The sequence below is a fragment of the Erythrolamprus reginae genome, chromosome Z (assembly GCF_031021105.1).
Source record: "Erythrolamprus reginae isolate rEryReg1 chromosome Z, rEryReg1.hap1, whole genome shotgun sequence".
Taxonomy (NCBI): domain Eukaryota; kingdom Metazoa; phylum Chordata; class Lepidosauria; order Squamata; family Dipsadidae; genus Erythrolamprus; species Erythrolamprus reginae.
In genome coordinates this window covers 76,629,812-76,650,395 of record NC_091963.1, presented here as the reverse complement: position 1 = coordinate 76,650,395, position 20,584 = coordinate 76,629,812, and the positions used below count along the sequence as shown (strand labels likewise).

General features: G+C 44.8%; 1 protein-coding gene across 3 annotated transcripts in view; it reads right to left on the bottom strand.

Moving 5' to 3' along the window:
- TMEM108 (transmembrane protein 108) overlaps nucleotides 1–20,584 on the bottom strand; it is a 138,073-nt gene that overhangs the window by 69,554 nt on the left and 47,935 nt on the right. The window contains exon 1 of one of the 3 annotated variants that reach the window (XM_070767405.1): nucleotides 17,123–17,358. The exons of 1 other annotated variant lie outside the window; for it this stretch is intronic. In XM_070767405.1, the coding sequence (XP_070623506.1) occupies nucleotides 17,123–17,135 (13 nt within the window). In that variant the 5' untranslated portion in view covers nucleotides 17,136–17,358. Of the gene's footprint in view, nucleotides 1–17,122; nucleotides 17,359–20,584 lie in introns of those variants that run through there. One more of the 3 variants, XM_070767406.1, reaches the window with a different exon arrangement.

Here is a 20,584-nt window from a genome sequence, read left to right as displayed (position 1 = left end):
GGTTAATAGGGGATGGATTCAGAAGCGCAATATAGTCAATCTATATTAAATATATAATCAACCTATATACTATAATCTATAATTCTGTAATCAATCCAGTCAATGAAATATAGTCAAAGTATTAAGCAATCAATAGTGAAAATAATTAATTAGTCAGTTATTTCAGTCTAGTGATGAATTAATAGGGGATAGACTCAGAAAGAACAATATAATCAATCAATATTAAATATATAATAGTTCTATCTGCTGTAATCTATAATTCTGTAGTCAGTCCAATCAATGTAATATAATCAGAGTATTAATCAGATATTTCAGTCTAATACGTATGCAAATTAATTGGATAATTAGTTTAGATCTAGTAACATTTCAAAGAGAAAAAATATGTTTAGTATACTTAATCAGTCCTTTATAAAACAACTATATAACTAAGGTGTCACAATAGCGTTGTTTTTATCTCCCAGTTGTATAACAATAATAAATGTTATTGTTAACTTAATTTTAAGTAATATTAGAATTAGAATTATATGAAAAAGAAATCAATCAATGATTAGACACAATATAGAGCTTATATATAGTATCAGCCACCAAATATTAAATTAATTTTTAAGTTTAAATTAAGGTTAAGTATACAGAAGGATCACAAAGAAAAAAAAAGATACCGTATCAGAATTATATATATCTAAATCCTTTATATAATCAGAAAAGGAAGAAAAAATCTTTTGTTGGATTTTCCACTGTAACCCCCTCAATGTACTTATAGAGTTCCACAAATTGTAGATATTGTTCTTTCTTTTCTTCTTTTGTAAAAGCGAAATATGGAGTCCAAAGTCAGGTTTAGTGGGTCAGATATAAAGAGGGAATTTGATTTAATTCATTCATTCAGTCATTCAAACAATCAGTATTCAGTCAGTAAGTTGATGGTTGCACTAAGTTTACTATAAGTTGATATAGTCCAAGTTCATAATATGTCCATATAGAAGATAAATCCACCAGTGGGGCAAAAGAAAAAAATATGGAGCGGAAAAAAAGAGGGGGAGAAATTGAAGCAAGTCCAAAATTTCACAAAGTCAAAAAAGAGCACAAAACAAAAAATAGACAATACAAGGTTCGAAAGAAGAAAGGCAGAGGGGAAATAGGTTCTGGTTGATAGATAGTCTCAGTCACCTCCGACTCAATTCACTTCTCGATAGTTCAAAACGACATCGGTAAACTTTTAAAAACACCTTACACGTTCCTTCTACATGTTCCAGGTACCTTTCACCTTTTGTAAAGAATATCCAAGGTTTTTTCTTTCCATCTCTGTGGCTACGGTCTTTTAAACTGGAGTCCAGCAAGCATGATCAGTCACGATCAGTCAAGGTTTTTTGGCTGTCCCAGCGAATTACTGCTTAATCACTGCCACCATGCCAGTTGGTAAAGATCGTTATTGCCGCCATTTAATTTAGCTGGCACAATCTCAAAACTCTCAAAGCATTTAGTTCTACAAAAGGGATACTTTCTTGTCCATTCGAAATACCAATCACTCACAGTCTTGCTCTTACTCTCAAATCCACCAATGCTTCAGTCGTCCTTGCGGCTTCCATAAAAGTGTCAGGGACGTTTGCACTTCCGGATCGGTCTGTAAAGCCGATCTCTTTGAAAGTCAGCAGAGGGGATTTCCCCACTGTCTGAGGGGCTCACCGGCCACCCCCAGGTGCGCTGGAGATTCCCCTATCAGATTGTGGGCTCTACGGGCCCACAATCGCCCGCAGAAGCGGCCGAAATCTTTCAAAAGCCGAATCTACCTTGGAGCGGCCGAGAGAAGCCTGGCACCAGTGCAACGTCACTACCGGAAGTCTCAAATTTATAAGATAGACTTTATTTGCAATATTAATATTATTAAAATTGAATTGTGAAAATGTAGCAGGTATTTGGTAAATTTAAACAAGAAAATAAAAGAAGAGCTGAAAGAAGAAGGAGCAGGTGGAAGAAGATTTGGACAATGATAAATTTATAACTGTATGTGGTTTTTAAATGGATTTCTAGAGATAAATTTGAATTTATTGATTATCTGAATTATAAGATTATTATAATGGGAATTATATTGGAAAAGAGAAGCAGGCGAAAAGGGATATAATAAAGGCATGATTTATTTATTTTTATTATTTATTTATTATTTGGATTTGTATGCCGCCCCTCTCCGAAGACTCGGGGTGGCTCACAACAAGTGAAAAAACAATCCAATACATAATCCAATTAATTAAAATATTAAAAGTTTTAAAAAACCCCTATACTAACATACACACACACAAGCATACCATGCATAAATTCAGCGGGCCCAGGGGGAGATGTTCACTTTCCCCATGACTGACGGCAAAGGTGGGTTTTGAGAAGTTTACTGAAGGCAGGAAGAGTAAGGGCAGTTCTGATCTCCGGGGGGAGTTGGTTCCAGAGAGTCGGTGCCGCCACAGAGAACGCTCTCCCCCTGGGGCCCGCCAACCGACATTGTTTAGTTGACGGGACCCGGAGGAGGCCCACTCTGTGGGCCCTAATCGGTCGCTGGGATTCGTGCGGCAGAAGGCGGTCTCGGAGATATTCTGGTCCGATGCCATGAAGAGCTTTAAAGGTCATAACCAACACTTTGAATTGTGACCGGAAACTGATCGGCAGCCAATGCAGACTGCGGAGTGATGGTGAAACATGGGCATACCTGGGTAAGCCCATGACTGCTCTCGCAGCTGCATTCTGCACGATCTGAAGTTTCCGAACACTTTTCAAAGGTAGCCCCATGTAGAGAGCATTACAGTAGTCGAACCTCAAGGTGATGAGGGCATGAGTGACTGTGAGCAATGAGTCCCGGTCCAGATAGGGCCGCAACTGGTGCACCAGGCGAACCTGGGCAAACGCCCCCCTCGCCACAGCTGATAGATGGTTTTCTAATGTGAGCTGTGGATCGAGGAGGACGCCCAAGTTGCGGACCCTCTCTGAGGGGGTCAATAATTCCCCCCCAGGGTAATGGACGGACAGATGGAATTGTCCTTGGGAGGCAAAACCCACAGCCACTCCGTCTTATCCGGGTTGAGCTTGAGTCTGTTGACACCCATCCAGGCCCCAACAGCCTCCAGGCACCGGCACATCACTTCCACCGCTTCGTTGACTGGGCATGGGGTGGAGATGTAAAGCTGGGTATCATCCACATATTGATGATACCTCACCCCATGTCCTTGGATGATCTCGCCCAGCGGTTTCATGTAGATGTTGAATAGCAGGGGGGAGAGGACCGACCCCTGAGGCACCCCACAAGGGAGAAACCTAGGAGCCGACCTCTGACCCCCCACTAACACTGACTGCGACCGGCCAGAGAGGTAGGAGGAGAACCACTGGAGAACAGTGCCTCCCACCCCCAACCCCTCCAGCCGGTGCAGAAGGATACCATGGTCGATGGTATTGAAAGCCGCTGAGAGGTCAAGGAGCACCAGGACAGAGGATAAACCCCTGTCCCGGGCCCGCCAGAGATCATCCATCAACGCGACCAAAGCAGTTTCCGTGCTGTAAGCGGGCCTGAAACCCGACTGTTGGGGACCTAGATAATCGGCTTCTTCCAAGGACCGCTGGAGCTGGAGTGCCACCACCTTCTCAACAACCTTCCTCATAAAGGGAAGGTTGGAGACTGGACGATAGTTATTAAGTACGGCTGGGTCCAGGGAGGGCTTCTTGAGGAGGGGGCGCACGAGCGCTTCTTTATAGAGTGATGGAAAAACTCCCCTCCCCAAGGAAGCGTTGGTAATCTCCTGGGCCCAGCTCCGTGTCACCTCCCTGCTGGCCGAAACCAACCAGGAGGGACACGGATCCAGTAGACAGGTGGCGGAACTCACAGCTCCAATGGCCTTGTCCACTTCATCAGGTGTCACCAGATCAAACTCTTCCCAGACAGGTGGACAAGTACGTGCCCCAGTCACCTCGACTGACTCGTTGTCAGTCGACTCTGTCTTACAATTGGAGTCGAGGTTGGCCCGGATCTGAGCGACTTTATCAGCGAAAAACGTGTTAAAATCCTCGGCACTACTCTGCAAGGGCTCCCCAACTCCCCCCTGGTTAAGAAGGGAGCGGGTCACCCTAAACAGAGCGGCCGGGCGGGATTCTGCTGATGCAATCAAGGCGGCATGGTACGCGCATCTTGCCGCCTTGAGCGCCACTTTGTAAGTCTTAATAAAAGCTCTTACAAGTGTTCGATCGGATTCAGACCTACTCTTCCTCCATCGCTTCTCTAGACGTCTCTTTTGGCGTTTCAACTCCCGGAGCTCCTCGTTGAACCATGGGGCTCTACGGGGTCTAGCGCCGCAGAGAGGTCGCAAGGGCGCAATCCGGTCGAGAGCCTCCGCAGCAGCCGTATTCCGCAAGAGACTCCACCAAACTGTGGACGAGTGCCTCTGGAATAACCCCAAGCGCCGTCTGAAAGCCCTCTGGGTCCATCAGGCGTCTGGGGCGGAACATCTTAATTGGTTCCGCCTCCCTGCGGGGAAGGATTGGAGCCAGGAAGTCAAGCCGTAGTAGGAAATGGTCTGACCATGACAAAGGCAATGTTTCTAAGCCCCTTAGTCTCAGACCATTACTCAATTGCTCGGAAAGGAATACCATGTCAGGTGCGTGCCCTCCCTCGTGAGTCGGACCCTGTACTACTTGAGTCAGGTCCATGGCTGTCATGGTGGCCATGAACTCCTGTGCCAACCCAGAGGTTTCGCCGAGTGACGGCAGGTTGAAGTCCCCCAGGACAATAAGTCCGGGGAACTCCACCGCCAACCCGGCTACCTCCTCGAGTAGCACAGGCAGGGCTTTTGACACGCAGCTGGGAGGCAGGTACGTGAGAAATAAGCCCACCTGAACCCCTAAGTCCAACTTCATCAAGAGAGACTCGCAACCCGCAATTTCCGGAGCAATGAGTCTACGTAGGCAAAGGCTCTCCCTGGCTATAATAGCCACTCCTCCCCCCTTCCCTGGGGTCGAGGTTGATGCCATATCTGAAACCCAGCTGGGCAGATTTCAGAGAGAGGAACACCCCCCTCTGGGCCCAGCCAGGTTTCAGTAATACATGCCAGGTCGGCCTCCTCATCCAGGATCAAATCCCGGATGAGGAGAGCTTTATTTACCACCGACCTGGCATTGAGCAGCAGCAACCTGAGCCCAGGGCCAGAGTTACATTCATCACCAGTACCCAAGATTGGGCTCACAGAGCCAGAACAAGGGATCGTTATTAAGCAATGATCCCTCGTTCCCCTGGAACGGCTAACTCTGTGGCCCCCGCCATATCTGCCTCTCCCCAGCAACACTGGAATATTCCGACCCTCTGCCACCCCAGAGATCAGTGCCCCTTCCTCTCCTGTCTCCCGAGCATCAGGTGGGCCAAATCTGTCGTTCATACTATTTTCATTCATCTCATGCATACCACAATCCCACCCACTCCAACCATCACACTCACACCAATCATTCATCCTATGCACAATATTACATACACCCCAGTCATCCATTCATTAAGAAACCCCCCAATAATATTAAGATTAAATTAGTAATAATTAAAATAGATTAACTTGATTATTAAAATACAATAAGAAAAATATCTAAATTTATCTAATTTAAAAAACTATAAATATTATATATATATTATATATATATATATATATATATATATATATATATATATATATATATATATATATAAATAAATATGATTATTAAAGGAGGACTAATTTGAGAAAAATAAACAGCAATAGACTATGATAAATATTTTTGTAAGTATCTGGGATCTTAAATGAACAGATTAGGGAAGATTATTATTTTGGGAATTATGGTAAAATCAAATTGATGAGGGAAGATTGTTACACTGAGATGATTAGTGAAAAACAGGTTAGGGAATATTATTACACTGGGCATGCCAGTGAAAGATATATAGAGCAAGATTAGGGAAGATTATTGACAGTGAATATAAATAGATTAGGGAAGATTATTACACTGAGTTAGACAGTGGAAGATAAATAGAATAGGGAAGATACATAGATTAAGGAAGATGCATGGATTAGGGAAGACTATTACACTGCGAATGACAGTGAAGAATGTATAGATTAGAGGAAATTATTATACTGAGATTAACAGTGAAAATAAATATACAGTAATACCTCATGATACGAACTTAATTGGTGCCAGGAGGAGGTTCGTAAGGTGAAAAGTTCGTAACACGAAACAAAGTTTCTCATAGGAATCAATGGAAAAGCGATTAATGCGTGCAAGCTCAAAATTCACCCCTTTTGCCTCATTTCTGCCGGCATTCGGATTTTGTTCGGGTGTGGGTGGAGGGGGGGGAGACGGGGGGAGACAGCGCAGGCTGCCCAGAGGGAGCCTCGTGGGTGGATTAACGGAAAAGTCAACAGTTACTGTCCGGCTTGCAATGACTGGAAGGGAAGGGAGGGAAACGCACGGGCGGTTTGTACGTGCATCTTCTCTGATTTCCTTCCTCCCTTCTTCCCCCTCTCCCTCCTGGCCTCCCTCCTCCTCCTGTATTCCGCCTCCCTCCCAGCCTCCGGGCCACATTCTCCGCGCCACCGGCTGGCTGTCATCTTCTAAAGAAGCAAGAAGAGGAGGAGGAGCTGGGCGCCTTCCTCCACCACCACCAGCGCCCAGCTCCTCCTCCTCTTCTTGCTTCTTTAGAAGATGACAGCCAACCGGCTGCGCGGAGGGTGGGGATGGTGTGCGTGTGTGGAAAGGGTCAGCGGGAGAACTGGGGGGAGCCGTGGCCACTGCCCCGTGGAAGGGACCCGGCTGGGAAGCTCACGAAGGTGTGGGCTGGGGTCTTTCCGGGAGAGCAAGCAGCAGGCATGGGCTGGGGTCCCCCCAGTTCTTCCGTGGACCTCTTCCACACATCCCGACTCCTGCAGCCTCCGCGTTTTTCTTTCGGCCTCGGGCTGGAAAGGGGGAGCTAAGCCAGCCCAGTGGCTTTTTACATTGGGGAGATGTTACCAGCCTAGCGGCATTGATTCCTCCCACCGCTTAGCTCCTACCATCCACCCAGAAGCCGAAAGTTCTGACCTTTGTTCACCAGCCTCCACGTTTTTCATGTTTGCATCCTGGACAGGCGGGCGGGCGAGGAGGCGCGACCGACTGGCTCAGGCTCCGGCTAGGACGGGCAGCGGCTGGGCGCAGCGGTGAGGGTGCGTCCGACTCGGGGCTGGCGGCGCCCGATGCACCAGGGAACATCAGCTCAGCGGATCAAGCCCGGTTCCTTTCGGCCCAGCATCCCGGGCCAAGCGGCTGCCTTCCGTCACTGAGCCTGGCTGGCCCGGAAGATCGTAGCGCGCGTTGGCTGCGCCGGCGAGGGAAGCCAAGCCGGCAGCAACGTCGCCGCCGCCGCAGCCAACGCGCGCTACGATCTTCCGGGCCAGCCAGGCTCAGTGACGGAAGGCAGCCGCTTGGCCCGGGATGCTGGGCCGAAAGGAGCCGGGCTTGATCCGCTGAGCCTGGCCGGCTTGGCTTCCCTCGCCGGCGCTGGCAACACGCGCTGCCATCTTCCGTCACTGAGCATGGCTGGCCCGGAAGATGGCAGCGCATGTTGCCTGCGCCGGCGAAGGAAGCCAAGCTGCGGCGACGTTGCTGCCGGCTTGGCTTCTCTCACTGGCGCAGGCAACATGCGCTGCCATCTTCCGGGCTGGCCAGGCTCAGCGGATCAAGCCCGGCTCCTTTCGGCCGAGCATCCCGGGCCAAGCGGTTGCCTTCCGTCACTGAGCCTGGCCGGCCCGGAAGATCGCAGCGCGCGTTGGCTGCAGTGGAGAAGGCTTGCGATGGAGGGTGGAGGAAGCGGCCATGGGAGGGCGAGCTGCCTCAGGGAGGAGGATCGGGCGGGACCAGGTGGGGGCTGGAATTTCTCCGCTGGGAAGAAGCGGCGATGGATCATCCGTCTACCTCTGTCGGCTGCTCCGGGCCACAGGGGCGAGGGGCGCTGCTTCTCTGGTCGCCCGGTTCTCTCCTGCCTCCCGCGCCGATCGAAAGGGACTGGAGCGGCAGAGCCGAGCACGCCTTCCGCCCTTTCATCCTCGCCCCTGTGGCCCGGAGCAGCCGACACAGGTAGACGGAGGATCCATCGCTGCTTCTTCCCAGCGGAGAAATTCCAGCCCCCACCTGGTCCCGCCCGATCCTCCTCCTCCCTGAGGCAGCTCACCCTCCCATGGCCGCTTCCGGGAGCGGCCCGGAGCAGCCAACAATGTTGCCCGCTGCGTCGGGTGCCACCAGCCCCGAGTCGGACACAGCATCGCCGCCCCCGCCGCCGCCCCCAGTCGCTGCCCGCCCCGTCTCGCTGCCCGCCCTGTCTCGCTCGGCCACGCCTCCTCGCCCGCCGCCCACCCGCCCAAGATGCAGACCTACTGCCTCGCCTCACGCCCGCCGTCGGCCCGATCCTGCGCCTCCTGCTTCCCCCCCCCAGCCAAAAATACAAAGGCGGTCTGCCGCCACCCGCAGAGCAATGGGAAGCTGAAGCCACCGGCGGTTTCAGACTCCCTTTGCTCCAGGCTGCTCCGCCCTGCCTGTCATGCGGCGGCAGACCGTCTTTGTGTTTTTCGCTGGGGGGGGAGCAGGAGGACCTTCCTGACTCCCTCCCCCAGAGCCGGACCTCCTGCCCTCCCTCCCAGACAAAAACCCAAAGTGGCCTCCCGAACCCGAACGTTTTCCGTCTTACCAACCTGCCACCGCCGCCGAGAAGCCCCGCCGCCCGGCTGTCACCTTTTAAAACAGCCGGGGGGCTTCCCAGCAGCCTCCCAAAGCCGAACGCCAAACCCGAACATCCGTGTTCGGCTTCAGAAGGCTGCTGGGAAGCCCTTCGGCTGTTTTAAAAGGTGACAGCCGGGCGAACACCGAACCCGGAAGTTCGGGTTTGGGGTTCGTAACATGAAAAAAGTTCGTAAGAAGAGGCAAAATTTTTAAGAACCCCGGGTTCGTATCTCGGGTTGTTCGTAAGACGAGGGGTTCGTATCTTGAGGTACCACTGTATTAGAGAAGATTATTATACTGGGATTGACAATGGAAGATACTTTCAGTGAAAAACAAATAGAAAAATATGTTATATGATAATTATTTGCTAAATTTGAAATGATATATTTGTAAAATGAAAGAAATGATATGTTTAAGCACAGAAAGAAGATAATGCAATTTAAAATTTGAATAATAATAAATTTAATAAATTCAATAATTTTTAATAATAAATAAAATAATAAACAAATAAACTAATAAATGTAATAATGCATTTAATAAATTTCATTTCCCCCCTCTACTGTTATTGTTATACAGTGATACCTCTACTTACAAACTTAATTCATTCCATGACCAGGTTATTAAGTAGAAAAGTTTGTAAGAAGAAGCAATTTTCCCATAGAATCAATGTAAAAGCAAATAATGTGTTCAATTGGGGAAACCACAGGGAGGGTGGAGGCCCTGTTTCCTCCCAGGAGATTCCTTGAGAGGCCCCATGGAGGCTTCGCCCCGCTTTTTCTGGCCCTGTTTCCTCCCAAGAGATTCCTAGAGAGGCCCCACAGAGGCTTTTCCCTGCCTTTTACGGCCGTTTCCTCCCATTAGATTCCAAGAGAATCCCCATGGAGGCTTCTCCCTGCCCTTTTCAGTTACAGTTTCAGAGGCTTGGGTTTGTACATGGAAAATAGTTCTTGAGAAGGGGCATCTTGAACACCCGGTTCTTATCTAGAAAAGTTCATCAGTAGAGGCATTCTTAATTATTTATAATAATAATAATTTATTAGATTTGTATGCCACCCCTCTCTGCAGACTCGGGGCGGCTTAGGTAGAGATGCCACTGTAATTAGATATAAGGCATGATAATTGATATTTTGTTGTTGTATGTTGTAAATTTGGAATTTTCCTCTTAAAGGACAGTTATATATAAGAAATGGATTGAAGCACTATGGCACAGAGTTACTAGAAAAAAGCAAATAGCCAAGATAAATTTCGATAGCTAATAGCATTTTGAACCTGAATGAGAACAGAAAACAATCTTTGAAATCCGGATGACAAAATTAGAAAAGGAGGTAGCATAAAATAAATGATGTATAGTGAGACAAATTAGATAAGTAATTAAGAATTTTAATTAAGAATTTGGCAATTGATACTGTATTGTATTGTTTTGAAATTTGAAGGTATGTGAATTTGTATTTCTGTAAGGTGTGGAGAAAAAAATTATACCCCCCAAAATCCTATATAAATAATTTATATTATCTTTCTAATATTTAATACTTAATACAGTATATTAATATATAGTGGGGGGAGTTTTTAGTCAGACACCAGTTGTGCAAGTTCCCCCACTTAAAAAGATGAGAGAGGCCTGTAATTGACATCATAAGTAGACCTCAACCATGAGAGACAACATGAGAAAACATATCCAGAAAATCACATTTTCTGATTTTTAACTAATTTATTTGCAAATTATGGTGGAAAATAAGTATTTGGTCACCTACAAAGAAGCAAGATTTCTGGCTCTCACAGACCTGTAGCTTCTTCTTTAAGAGGCTCCTCTGTCCTCCACTCATTACCTGTTGTAATGGCACCTGTTTAAACTTGTTATCAGTATAAAAGTCACCTGTTCACAAACTCAAAACAGTCACACTCCAAACTCCACTATGGTGAAGACCAAAGAGCTGTCGAAGGACACCAGAAACAAGATTGTAGCCGTGCACCAGACTGGGAATTCTGAATCTGCAATAGGCAAGCAACTTGGTATGAAGAAATCAACTGTGGGAGCAACAATTAGAAAATAAAAGACATACAAACCACTAATAATCTCCCTCAATCTGGAGCTCCACACAATATCTCATCCCTTAAGGTCAAAATGATCACAAGAACGGTGAGGAAAAATCTCAGAACCACACTGGGGAACCTAGTGAATGACCTGCAGAGAGCTGGGACCAATATAACAAAGGCTACCATCAGTAATACACTATGCTGCCAGGGACTCAGATCCTGCAGTGCCAGATGTGTCCCCCTGCTTAAGCCAGTATATGTCCGGACCCATCTGAAGATTGCTAGAGAGCATTTGGATGATCCAAAAGAGTATTGGGAGAATGTCATATGGTCAGATGAAACCAAAGTAGAACTGTTTGGTAGAAACACAACTCGTCGTGTTTGGAGGAGAAAGAATGCTGAGTTACATCCAAAGAACACTATACCTACTGTGAAGCATGGGGGTGGCAACATCATGCTTTGGGGCTGTTTCTCTGCAAAGGGACCAGGATGACTGATCCTTGTATATGAAAGAATGAATGGGGCCATATATCGTGAGATTTTGAGTGCAAACCTCCTTCCATCAGCAAGGGCACTGAAGATGAAATGTGGCTGGGTCTTTCAGCATGACAATGATCCCAAGCACACCACCAGGGCAACAAAGGAATGGCTTTGTAAGAAGCATGTCAAGGTCCTGGAGTGGCTAGCCAGTCTCCAGATCTCAACCCTATAGAAAACCTTTGGAGGGAGTTGAAAATCCGTGTTGCCCAGCCACAGCCCCAAAACATCACTGCTCTAGAGGAGATCTGCATGGAGGAATGGACCAACATACCAGCAACAGTGTGTGGCAACCTTGTGAAGACTTACAGAAAATGTTTGACCTCTGTCATTGCCAACAAAGGATATATAACAAAGTATTGAGATGAACTTTTGTTATTGACCAAGTACTTATTTTCCACTATAATTTGCAAATAAATTCGTTAAAAATCAGATAATGTGGTTTTCTGGATGTGTTTTCTCATGTTGTCTCTTATGGTTGAGGTCTACTTATGATGTCAATTATAGGCCTCTCTCATCATTTTAAGTGGGAGAACTTGCACAACTGGTGTCTGATTAAATACTTTTTTCCCCACTGTAAATTTAGATAAGGGAAACGGGAGATAAGAGAAAGAGGGAAACCTTTCTTAGTTATACTGACAAAAATATTCAAGATCCAAAGTCAGAAATCCATTACCCATGTTAATTCAATAAAAGATTAAAGTTGCAGTTTCACTTTTTCACCTTAGTCCTGTTCAGTTTTTCACGTTATTCTTTTTCCCCCCCTTCAATTCCTTTGGGCTAATCAGTATTAATCAGCACAAGGTGTTCATTAATGGAGTCAGTTGGTCTCCCCCCGCCCCCCGGCTCCAACTACAAAATATTCCGTTTTGCTCTCTTCTTCACCCTAACCCAGTCCAAAAATCCAAAAATTAGTAAATCACCACTAGTCCAGCAAAATCAGGATCTCTGAAAATTCTATAGTCTCTTGTAGTTTCTTTCCCCTTCTTGTCTTAACTCCTCACCTTCGGTTTATTCAGCTGTCAAATCAAAGATCTCTGTCTCTCATTCAGCATGCTGGAAACAGTCCTTGCACTAGTCCTTTTGCTGACCGCCAAAGTTAGTTTAGAGCTATAATTAATGGTCGTTTTGCTTTCAATTCCCTTTTCTCTCTGTACTTTCAATTTTTGGGGAATCTGGCACTAATTTTCTTTAATCTGATGCAGAATACTATAATTAAGCGCTCCTTTCTATGCAACTCGCTGGAGTGCCATGTTCACCATGCAGAGCACCCACTAACAATTCAGGATCAGGTTAGAGAGAGTCCCTCCGCCACCAGGTAGCTGCCACCATCACAGCAGCTCCTGGAACACCTCTCCTTCTCTGCTAAGTCCTTCACACTTTTCATATCTTGAAGGGTCCCCAATTGCTGACCATTTCAGGCTTTGAAGACGGAGAGACCGTCCTCTGCCTTCTACCTCACTCTGTGCCATCACCAGAAGTCCTAAGCTTTTAGGATCTTAAACCACTGCTATGCTAGTCTTTGATTGTAATAAAGGTTGAATCTTAATTTTTTAAAGGTCCAAATTTCACTTATGGATGTAGCATTATTGTGAGTTACATATGACAGAGGCAGAAATGGGAAATGCAAAACCATAGTAGAAGTCGCTTGATAGTGAGATGGATGGCATATAAATTTAATAAGAATGATGCTTCTTGTAAAAACTTATATTCTACTATCAAACATCAACATTGGCCTATCCCAAATCCTTGGGAAAGATTCATTAGCTTAGGTGTTGGCAACCTGTGGCTCCGGAGCTACTTTATTTATTTGTCTGTTTGTTTGTTTGTTTGTTTCTTTGTTTGTTTGTTTATTCATTTATTTACTTGAGTTGGAAGGGACCCTGTAGCTCATCTAGTCCAACTCCCTTATCAAGCAGGAGTCCCTATAACATTTCAGACAAATGGCAGTCCAATCTCCCCTTGAAAGTCTCAAGTGTTGGAGCCTTCACAACCTCCATAGGCAAGCCGTTCCATTAGTTGATCACATCACACTGTCAGAAAGTTCCTCCTTATTTCCAGATTGAATCTCTATTTGGTCAGTTTCCATCTATTATTCCTTGCCTGTCCCTCTGGTGCTTTGAAAAACAGCCTGACCCCCTCCTCTCTGTGGCAGCCATCCAGGTATTAGAACACTGCTATCATGTCTCCACAGGTCCTTCTCTTTGCTGAACTAGCCAACCCCAGTTTCTGCAACCTCTCTTTGTATGTTTTAGTTTCCAGACACCTTATCATCCTGGCTGGTCTCTTCTGTACTTTCTCTAGAGTTTCAATGTCTTTTTTGTAGTGTGGTGACCAAAACTGAATACAGTACTCTAGTTGTTGTCTAACTAAGGCTTTATAGAGTGGTATTAGTATCTCCCTAGTCCTAGATTGCTTCCCTCTGTTCAGGCAATTTAGGATTGTATTGGCCTTTCTGGCTGCTGCTACAAATTGCTGGCTCATTTTTAGTTGGTTGTCCACTAAGACTCCAAGATCCCTCTCACAGTCACTGCTATTGAGTGTGATTTCACGCAGTTTGTATGTATGTCTTACAGATGCCTCCAGGAATATCAACCCTATTGCACACTTTAGAGTCATCGGCAAATAGGCAAACCTTCCCTACTAAACCTTCCCCTATGTCACTCACATATTAAAAAGAATAGGACCCAGAACAGACCCTTGTGGCATACTACTTGTAACCAGTTTCTGCTCAGAATACTCGCCATTAACAACAATCGTCTGATATCTATGCTTCAGCCAGCTGCAAATCCATTGAACTATCCATGGATTAAGTCCAATCTTCACTAATTTATCTAATTTATGATTGTCTAAGCAGGGGCACAAAACAAATTGGAAGAACTTCTGGCTAGAATTTTTCTAAGCTCAGCTACACCACTATTTATGTTGTATCATAATCATGATTTTTGCTGAGATTTTGAAAGAAAAAAACACTTCACCTTCAAATGTAAGGTAAGTAAGTTAATTCTTGGCTTTAATGTGCTATTAGCTTGTCATAATCTTTTTAAACAAGATGTTTATCCAAATCTTGTGGCTTCCTGATATACTGGTGCACATTACCTAAAGTTCAAAGTCAGAGAAATATTATTCTAGAGACCTTCCATAGAATCAATGGCATCACGTATAATGTCCTTTTAGGATGCCCTCTGGTTTAATACTTTAACTCTTTCATGTTCTAGGCAGCCCTACCAAAATGCGCCGGGAGCGCACCCTGCGCCTGCCTACACCCAGCACACGCACGCAATTTCAATGTTTTGCTTCCCGCATGCATGAAAGCAAAAAACCCTGAAAATTGGAGACAAGAGTTGCTGTTGTGAGCGACCAGCAAAACAAGGTAAGAGCGGCCAGCTCCCACCACGCCGCACACCCTCACTCTCCCTGCCACTCCCCCCACCGTGCCACTTGCCCTCACTCCCCCGCTGTGCCGCTCACCCTCACTCCCCTGCCATGCCGCTCGCCTTTGCTCCCCCTGCCGCACCCCTCACCTCTGCTTACCTGGATCACCTCCTGCAAGGGTCATGGCATAGGGAACAGGCCAGGTGGCCCCAATTCTGGCCGTGCGGCCTGTTCTGTGCTCTCCCGCATTGCAGGCATCTCTCCTGCAACCCGGGAGATCAAAGAGCTTTTTGCAGCCTGCCCCAACTGCTGCTTTAGGCGTGACAGTGGGATTCGGCTGCTGCACATGCACAGCAGCCGAATCTCGCTGCCGCGCCTAGAAATCTCTTTCCAGCAGCTGCTGCACCAAAAAATCTCTTTCCGGCAGCAAAATAGCATGGAAGCAAAAAGCCATAATTTTTACCTATCTGCTCAATTTCCGTCAATAATCATAATCATAACTATCATCATCATCATCATCATCATCATAATTTATTAGACTTGGAGCGGCTCACAACAACATAAACAGTGTACAAATCCAATTTTAAAAAATACAATTTAAAAACCTTATAATAAAATAATCACACAATCCAATCAAACCATACACCAACCTTGACAATTGGGGTGTGTGTTAATTTTCCCATGCCTGGCGGCAAAGATGAGTTTTTAGTAATTTACGAAAGGCGAGGAGGGTGGGGGCAGTTGTTCTCTTTGCTGAGCAAGGACATTTTTCATTTGGAAGGATATTGAAGGAGCCTCTTTAAATCACAAGGAAGTAAAAGGAATGCTCCCTAGTAAATCTTTGGATTACGTTTTAATCATCGTGTGAATTTCAGTGGAAAGGGTTACTGCTTATGTAGCCATTTTCTGTCAATGTCTAAATGACATTCCTCATGTACCCAACCTTCCGTCACCATCAATCTTGACTGTGATTACAAGATTACAGCCTTTTTTATCAGCTAATATAGCTTGAAAAGCAAAGGCAGAAGCAAATTCTTGTGCTCAGACCTGCTCAATCTTTATTTCTTTGCTTGAGCTAAGAAAGCAAAACTCATTAGGCTTCTTCAAATTAGAAAAGCATAAAAAAGCATAAAAGTGGAAAGGAAGATTATTAACTAATCTCCCCAGAGATACGGAAGGCAAACAAAATAAAGTCGTATCTCAACAAATATTCTGATGTATTGCTTAATTTGCAGGAATGAAATATCTTTTAAGAAGGCACATAAAACTTTTTTTAATGAAATCTGTGTTATACCATCTTTTAAAATGTAAACATTATTTGTTTTAGAGTCTAGATGTGTATTTGTTTCTGAAATGGGAAACGTTCAATGCATCTTTTATTGCCTAACTTTCATGAAGATAACAATTAATCAACTGTCAATATCATTGTACAGCAGATTTCAAATATTCCAAAGTTAGTGGTGTAGTGTGGTTTTTTCCATTTTATCCACTATTTTGGAGATTTCAATGGTGAACTAGCAAACATACCAGCCTTCCCTTGTCATGTCAGACTGATTTGGCAAATAATCTTTATTTTTATCAAATCATCAGAGCTTCTCCCCTCTTTCCTGTATTACTTCATTTTGTTTCATTTTTTAGGAACCATTTTGCCAAAATACAAATAGATTTTTTACACTTTTGGGATTAAACATCAGGGGAGGCTATTGGAATGTTATAGTTTAGAAGCATTATTCAAAGTATAATCTTCTGGGAAATACATTCTGCTTTTTAAATATAGCATGAGGTTAATGCCTACTTCGTAAGGGTAGGTGCACTAAAGGAAGAGATGAATACATAAAACATCTGATCCCAACATTTGTTGCTTCAAAGCACAATTTTTAGCATCCAGGTCCACTGATCATATTTGAGGCTGATGGGAATCCTATCCAAAACATAGTTGAAATTAGGGTGCATTCAGTAGAAGCCTTTTAAAAATCTATTTCTAAAATATATGGAGAATTAAGGACTGGGTCATGAGTAAAAACCACTCAATGAGGCATCTAACAGATTGACTTGTTCCTGAGCCATCTATAGTTTAACGGAAACCACCCAATCAACCCATTTGTCACTAAGATTTGTTTCCACAGAAGCCAATTCGGTCCAAGAAATAAGAATCGTAGTTTACTGTCGGCTTATCAAGCCTTCGGAACAATAGTATAAACAGATTTTTTATATACGATCAGCCATTCAAGCGGTTTTCATTGTCGTGCAAGGCGAGATTTCTTTATAGTCAAGTGTAGCTGCTATAGGCAAACACTTCCAGACAGTCGCCTTTACTTGGAAATGATCACCTGGACCATTTAATAACCCCTTGAAAGGAGGAGCGACGGGAATAAAAATGGGTTGCGGCCGCGGCGGGAGGCAGGGAAAGAGGACTGCATTTTAGCATAGCTGGGGAATGAGGGCTCACCTGAAAATATCATTTGGACTCAATGTCATCAGACATTCTCACCTGCCGGCCTCATGCGGACTTCCAATCAGCTTCATAGCAAGGCGTCGAAAAGCCAGACTCAGAGATCGCCCTCTAATGCTAGCGTCTTTTGGGGAGTCGAGGGGATGGGAACCGAGGGTGTAGGCGTGTCTTGCAAAAACAGATAGCTTCGCGGCGGCTCTTTTGCAGAGGTTTGGTAAGGCGAGGACCACGCACGGCCTATTTTTCCCCGCCCCCAGAAAAGCTGCTTTGTATTCTACTTTGAGCGATTCTGCCCCCCCCCCCCGCAATTGTCCCCGCCCAATACGATATTGGTCTTCTACAACAGTGTTGTTCTCCGATCCTACGGGCATCTCGAAGTGCGCTTGTTTGCAAGCGGCGAATCCTGTCCCTCCTTGTGCCAGACAATTGCGGGAGGTGCCTAAATGTTCTTAAGTGGTCAAAATAACCAAGGGTAAACTGATCCATTTTATCAGAGTGAGGAAGCTCTTATTTAGCATTTAGCTTTGAATTCAGTAACTTCATTCAGTCAAAGCAATCAAGTTTAGCTAATGTTTAGTTTATTATTTATTTAATCAGATTTCTATGCCGCCCTCCTGGCACTCAGGGCAGCTCACAGTAAACAACTATAGAATATAAAGAAATGTAATATTAAACTACATTAAAATCTCAATATTAAGACAAATATCTAAACATAAGTTATACTCTAAAACCCCTAAATATTTAAAAACCAATCGTTCCCATTCATTCCATCATTCTTCATTCATGAGCCAAGAGTGGGTGTTGAAGTTTCAGTGGACCCAAGCCGGTGGGCAGATGCATCTACAATGCCTTACAGAAGGCTGGGGGGATGGGGACGGTATGAATCTCTGAGGGAAGTTGATTCCAGTGGGTAGGGGCTGCGACATAGAAGGCTCTTCCCTTACGCCCCGCCAGACAGCATTGCCTGGTTGACAGGACCTGGTGAAGGCTAACTCTGTGGGACCTAACTGGTCACTGGGATATGTGAGGCAGAAGATGGTCTGATAGATAATTTGGTCTCATGCCATGTAGGGCTTTATAGGTCATAACCATTGTTCCCTCTAAGCTGCGTGGGCGCGTGCCTGCGCAGACATCAGGAACCCACTGCGCAGAATTTTTTAAAGCCACACAAAGCCATGCAGTCCCAAATTGCTCTGCCGAAGAAGAAGTTTGGCCCCACACAGTTACCGACCCAAGCAAGATGGCGGCATATATCAGGCACTTCCGCCCCTCTTCCTCGGAGTGATACTTTCAGCTGGCTTCACTGAGTCCGGGCGGCAACAGCAGCGGCAAGTAGGGGCGGAGGGATGGATGCTGCCACTACAGATAGGAAGGAGCCAGGCAGCCAGCTGAGAGTGAGGTAGGAGAAAGTAGCCTGCTTTCTCCTGCCAGGGTGCCCGGCTGCGCTGATTCTCGGCGATGACATGGGAGGGCAGCTCTGCCCTTTTGATTTAATATTAACCACACTAGCACAGAGATTTCTCTCTCTGTGGTAATGTGGTTAATGTTAAACTAAAAGGACAGACTGCCCTCCCTGGTCATTGCCGAGAGTGAGTGCAGCTGGGCACCTGGGCAGGAGAGAGAGGAAGGAAAGAAGAGAGAGAAAAAGAGAGGAGGAGAAAGAGAGGGGGAGAGAAAGGGAGGGAGGGAGGAAGAGAGAGAAAAAGAGGAAGGAAAAGAGAGGAAGGAAGGAAGAGAGAGAGAAAGAAAGAGGGGGAAGCGTGGAAGGAAGGAAGAGAGAAAGAAAGAAAGAAAGAAAGAAAGGGGGAGAGAAATAGAAAGGGAAGGAGGGACGAAGAGAGGGAGGGAGGGAAGGAGGGGAGAGAGAGATGGAGGAAGGAAGAGAGAGAGAGAAAGAGAGAAAAACAGGAAGGAAAAGAGTAGGAAAGAAAGGGAGGGAGGGAGAGTACAATGCAGTCAGGCGGTAGGGAAAGCAAGTAGAATGCTTGGCTGCATAGCTAGAGGTATAACAAGCAGGAAGAGGGAGATTGTGATCCTGCTGTATAGAGTGCTGGTGAGACCACATTTGGAATACTGTATTCAGTTCTGGAGACTTCATCTACAAAAAGATATTGATAAAATTGAATGGGTCCAAAGACAGGCTACAAAAATGGTGGAAGGTCTTAAGCATAAAACTTAACAGGAAAGACTTAATGAACTCAATCTGTATAGTTTGGAGGACAGAAGGGAAAGGGGGGACATGATCGAAACATTTAAATATGTTAAAAGTTAAATAAGGTTCAGGAGAGAAGTGTTTTTAATAGGAAAATGAACAGAAGAACAAGGGGGCACAATCTGAGATTAGTTGGGGGAAAGATTAGAAGTAACATGAGAAAATATTATTTTACTGAAAGAGTAGTAGATGCTTTGAACAAACTTCCAGCAGACGTGGTTGGTAAATCCACAGTAACTGAATTTAAACATGCCTGGGATAAACATATCCATCCTAAGATAAAATACAAGAAATAGTATAAGGGCAGATTAGATGGACCATGAGGTCTTTTTCAGCCATCCATCTTCTATGTTTCTATGATTCTATGAGAGAGAAAGAGAGAGAAAAGAAGGAAGAGAGAGAGAGAGAAATCAAAATCTAGTTTGAATCTAGTTCTACTGTTAAGGTGGCATTTTGATACTTAGCAGAGGTGTCATCTAATTATCTGCTATCCAGGGTTTTTGTGGAGGATTTACAAGGCCGTGTATGTAATCGAAAGCAAATTGATCATGTTTAATGTTTCTATGCAAGATAATGACCAATTCCCTTCTAATTTTATTGTAAATGTATTGTACAGATGTCATATTTTCAGTTTAGAAAAAAAAATTAGCAACCTATTTATGTACAAATGTTTAAAAGTATGGCTTTTTCTAATTGGATATTGGGGGTTTTTAAAGTCTCATTCAAGGCCCATTTATTTATTTATTTATTTATTGGATTTGTATGCCACCCCTCTCCGCAGACTCTGGGCGGCTAACAACAGCAATAAAAACAGCATGTAAATCCAATCCTAAAAACATCTAAAAACATCTAAAACCAAACATACATACAAACAAGCATACCATGCATAAAAATTGTAAAGGCTTAGGGGGAAAGAATATCTCAGTTCCCCCATGCCTGACGGCAAAGGTGGGTTTTTAGGAGCTTACGAAAGGCGATGCTAAATGATGTTGCTTTTGCTTTTGCAAAAAGCAAATAACAAAAACAAAACAAAAAAATCAAAACAAACTCCTTAAGGCGCAAGTCAGCTGAAAGTTTTAGAAAGATTGTTAAAAAAAAAAATATTTACATCTATTTAACAGACATACAAATTATATACAGAAAAAGACAAAAGTACATCCCCTCCCCCAGACACTGGCTGTCTTGTCCACAGCCTCCTTCTACAGTATACTCTTTTTTGGTAATGTTACCATTGGTTTTGTCAATAA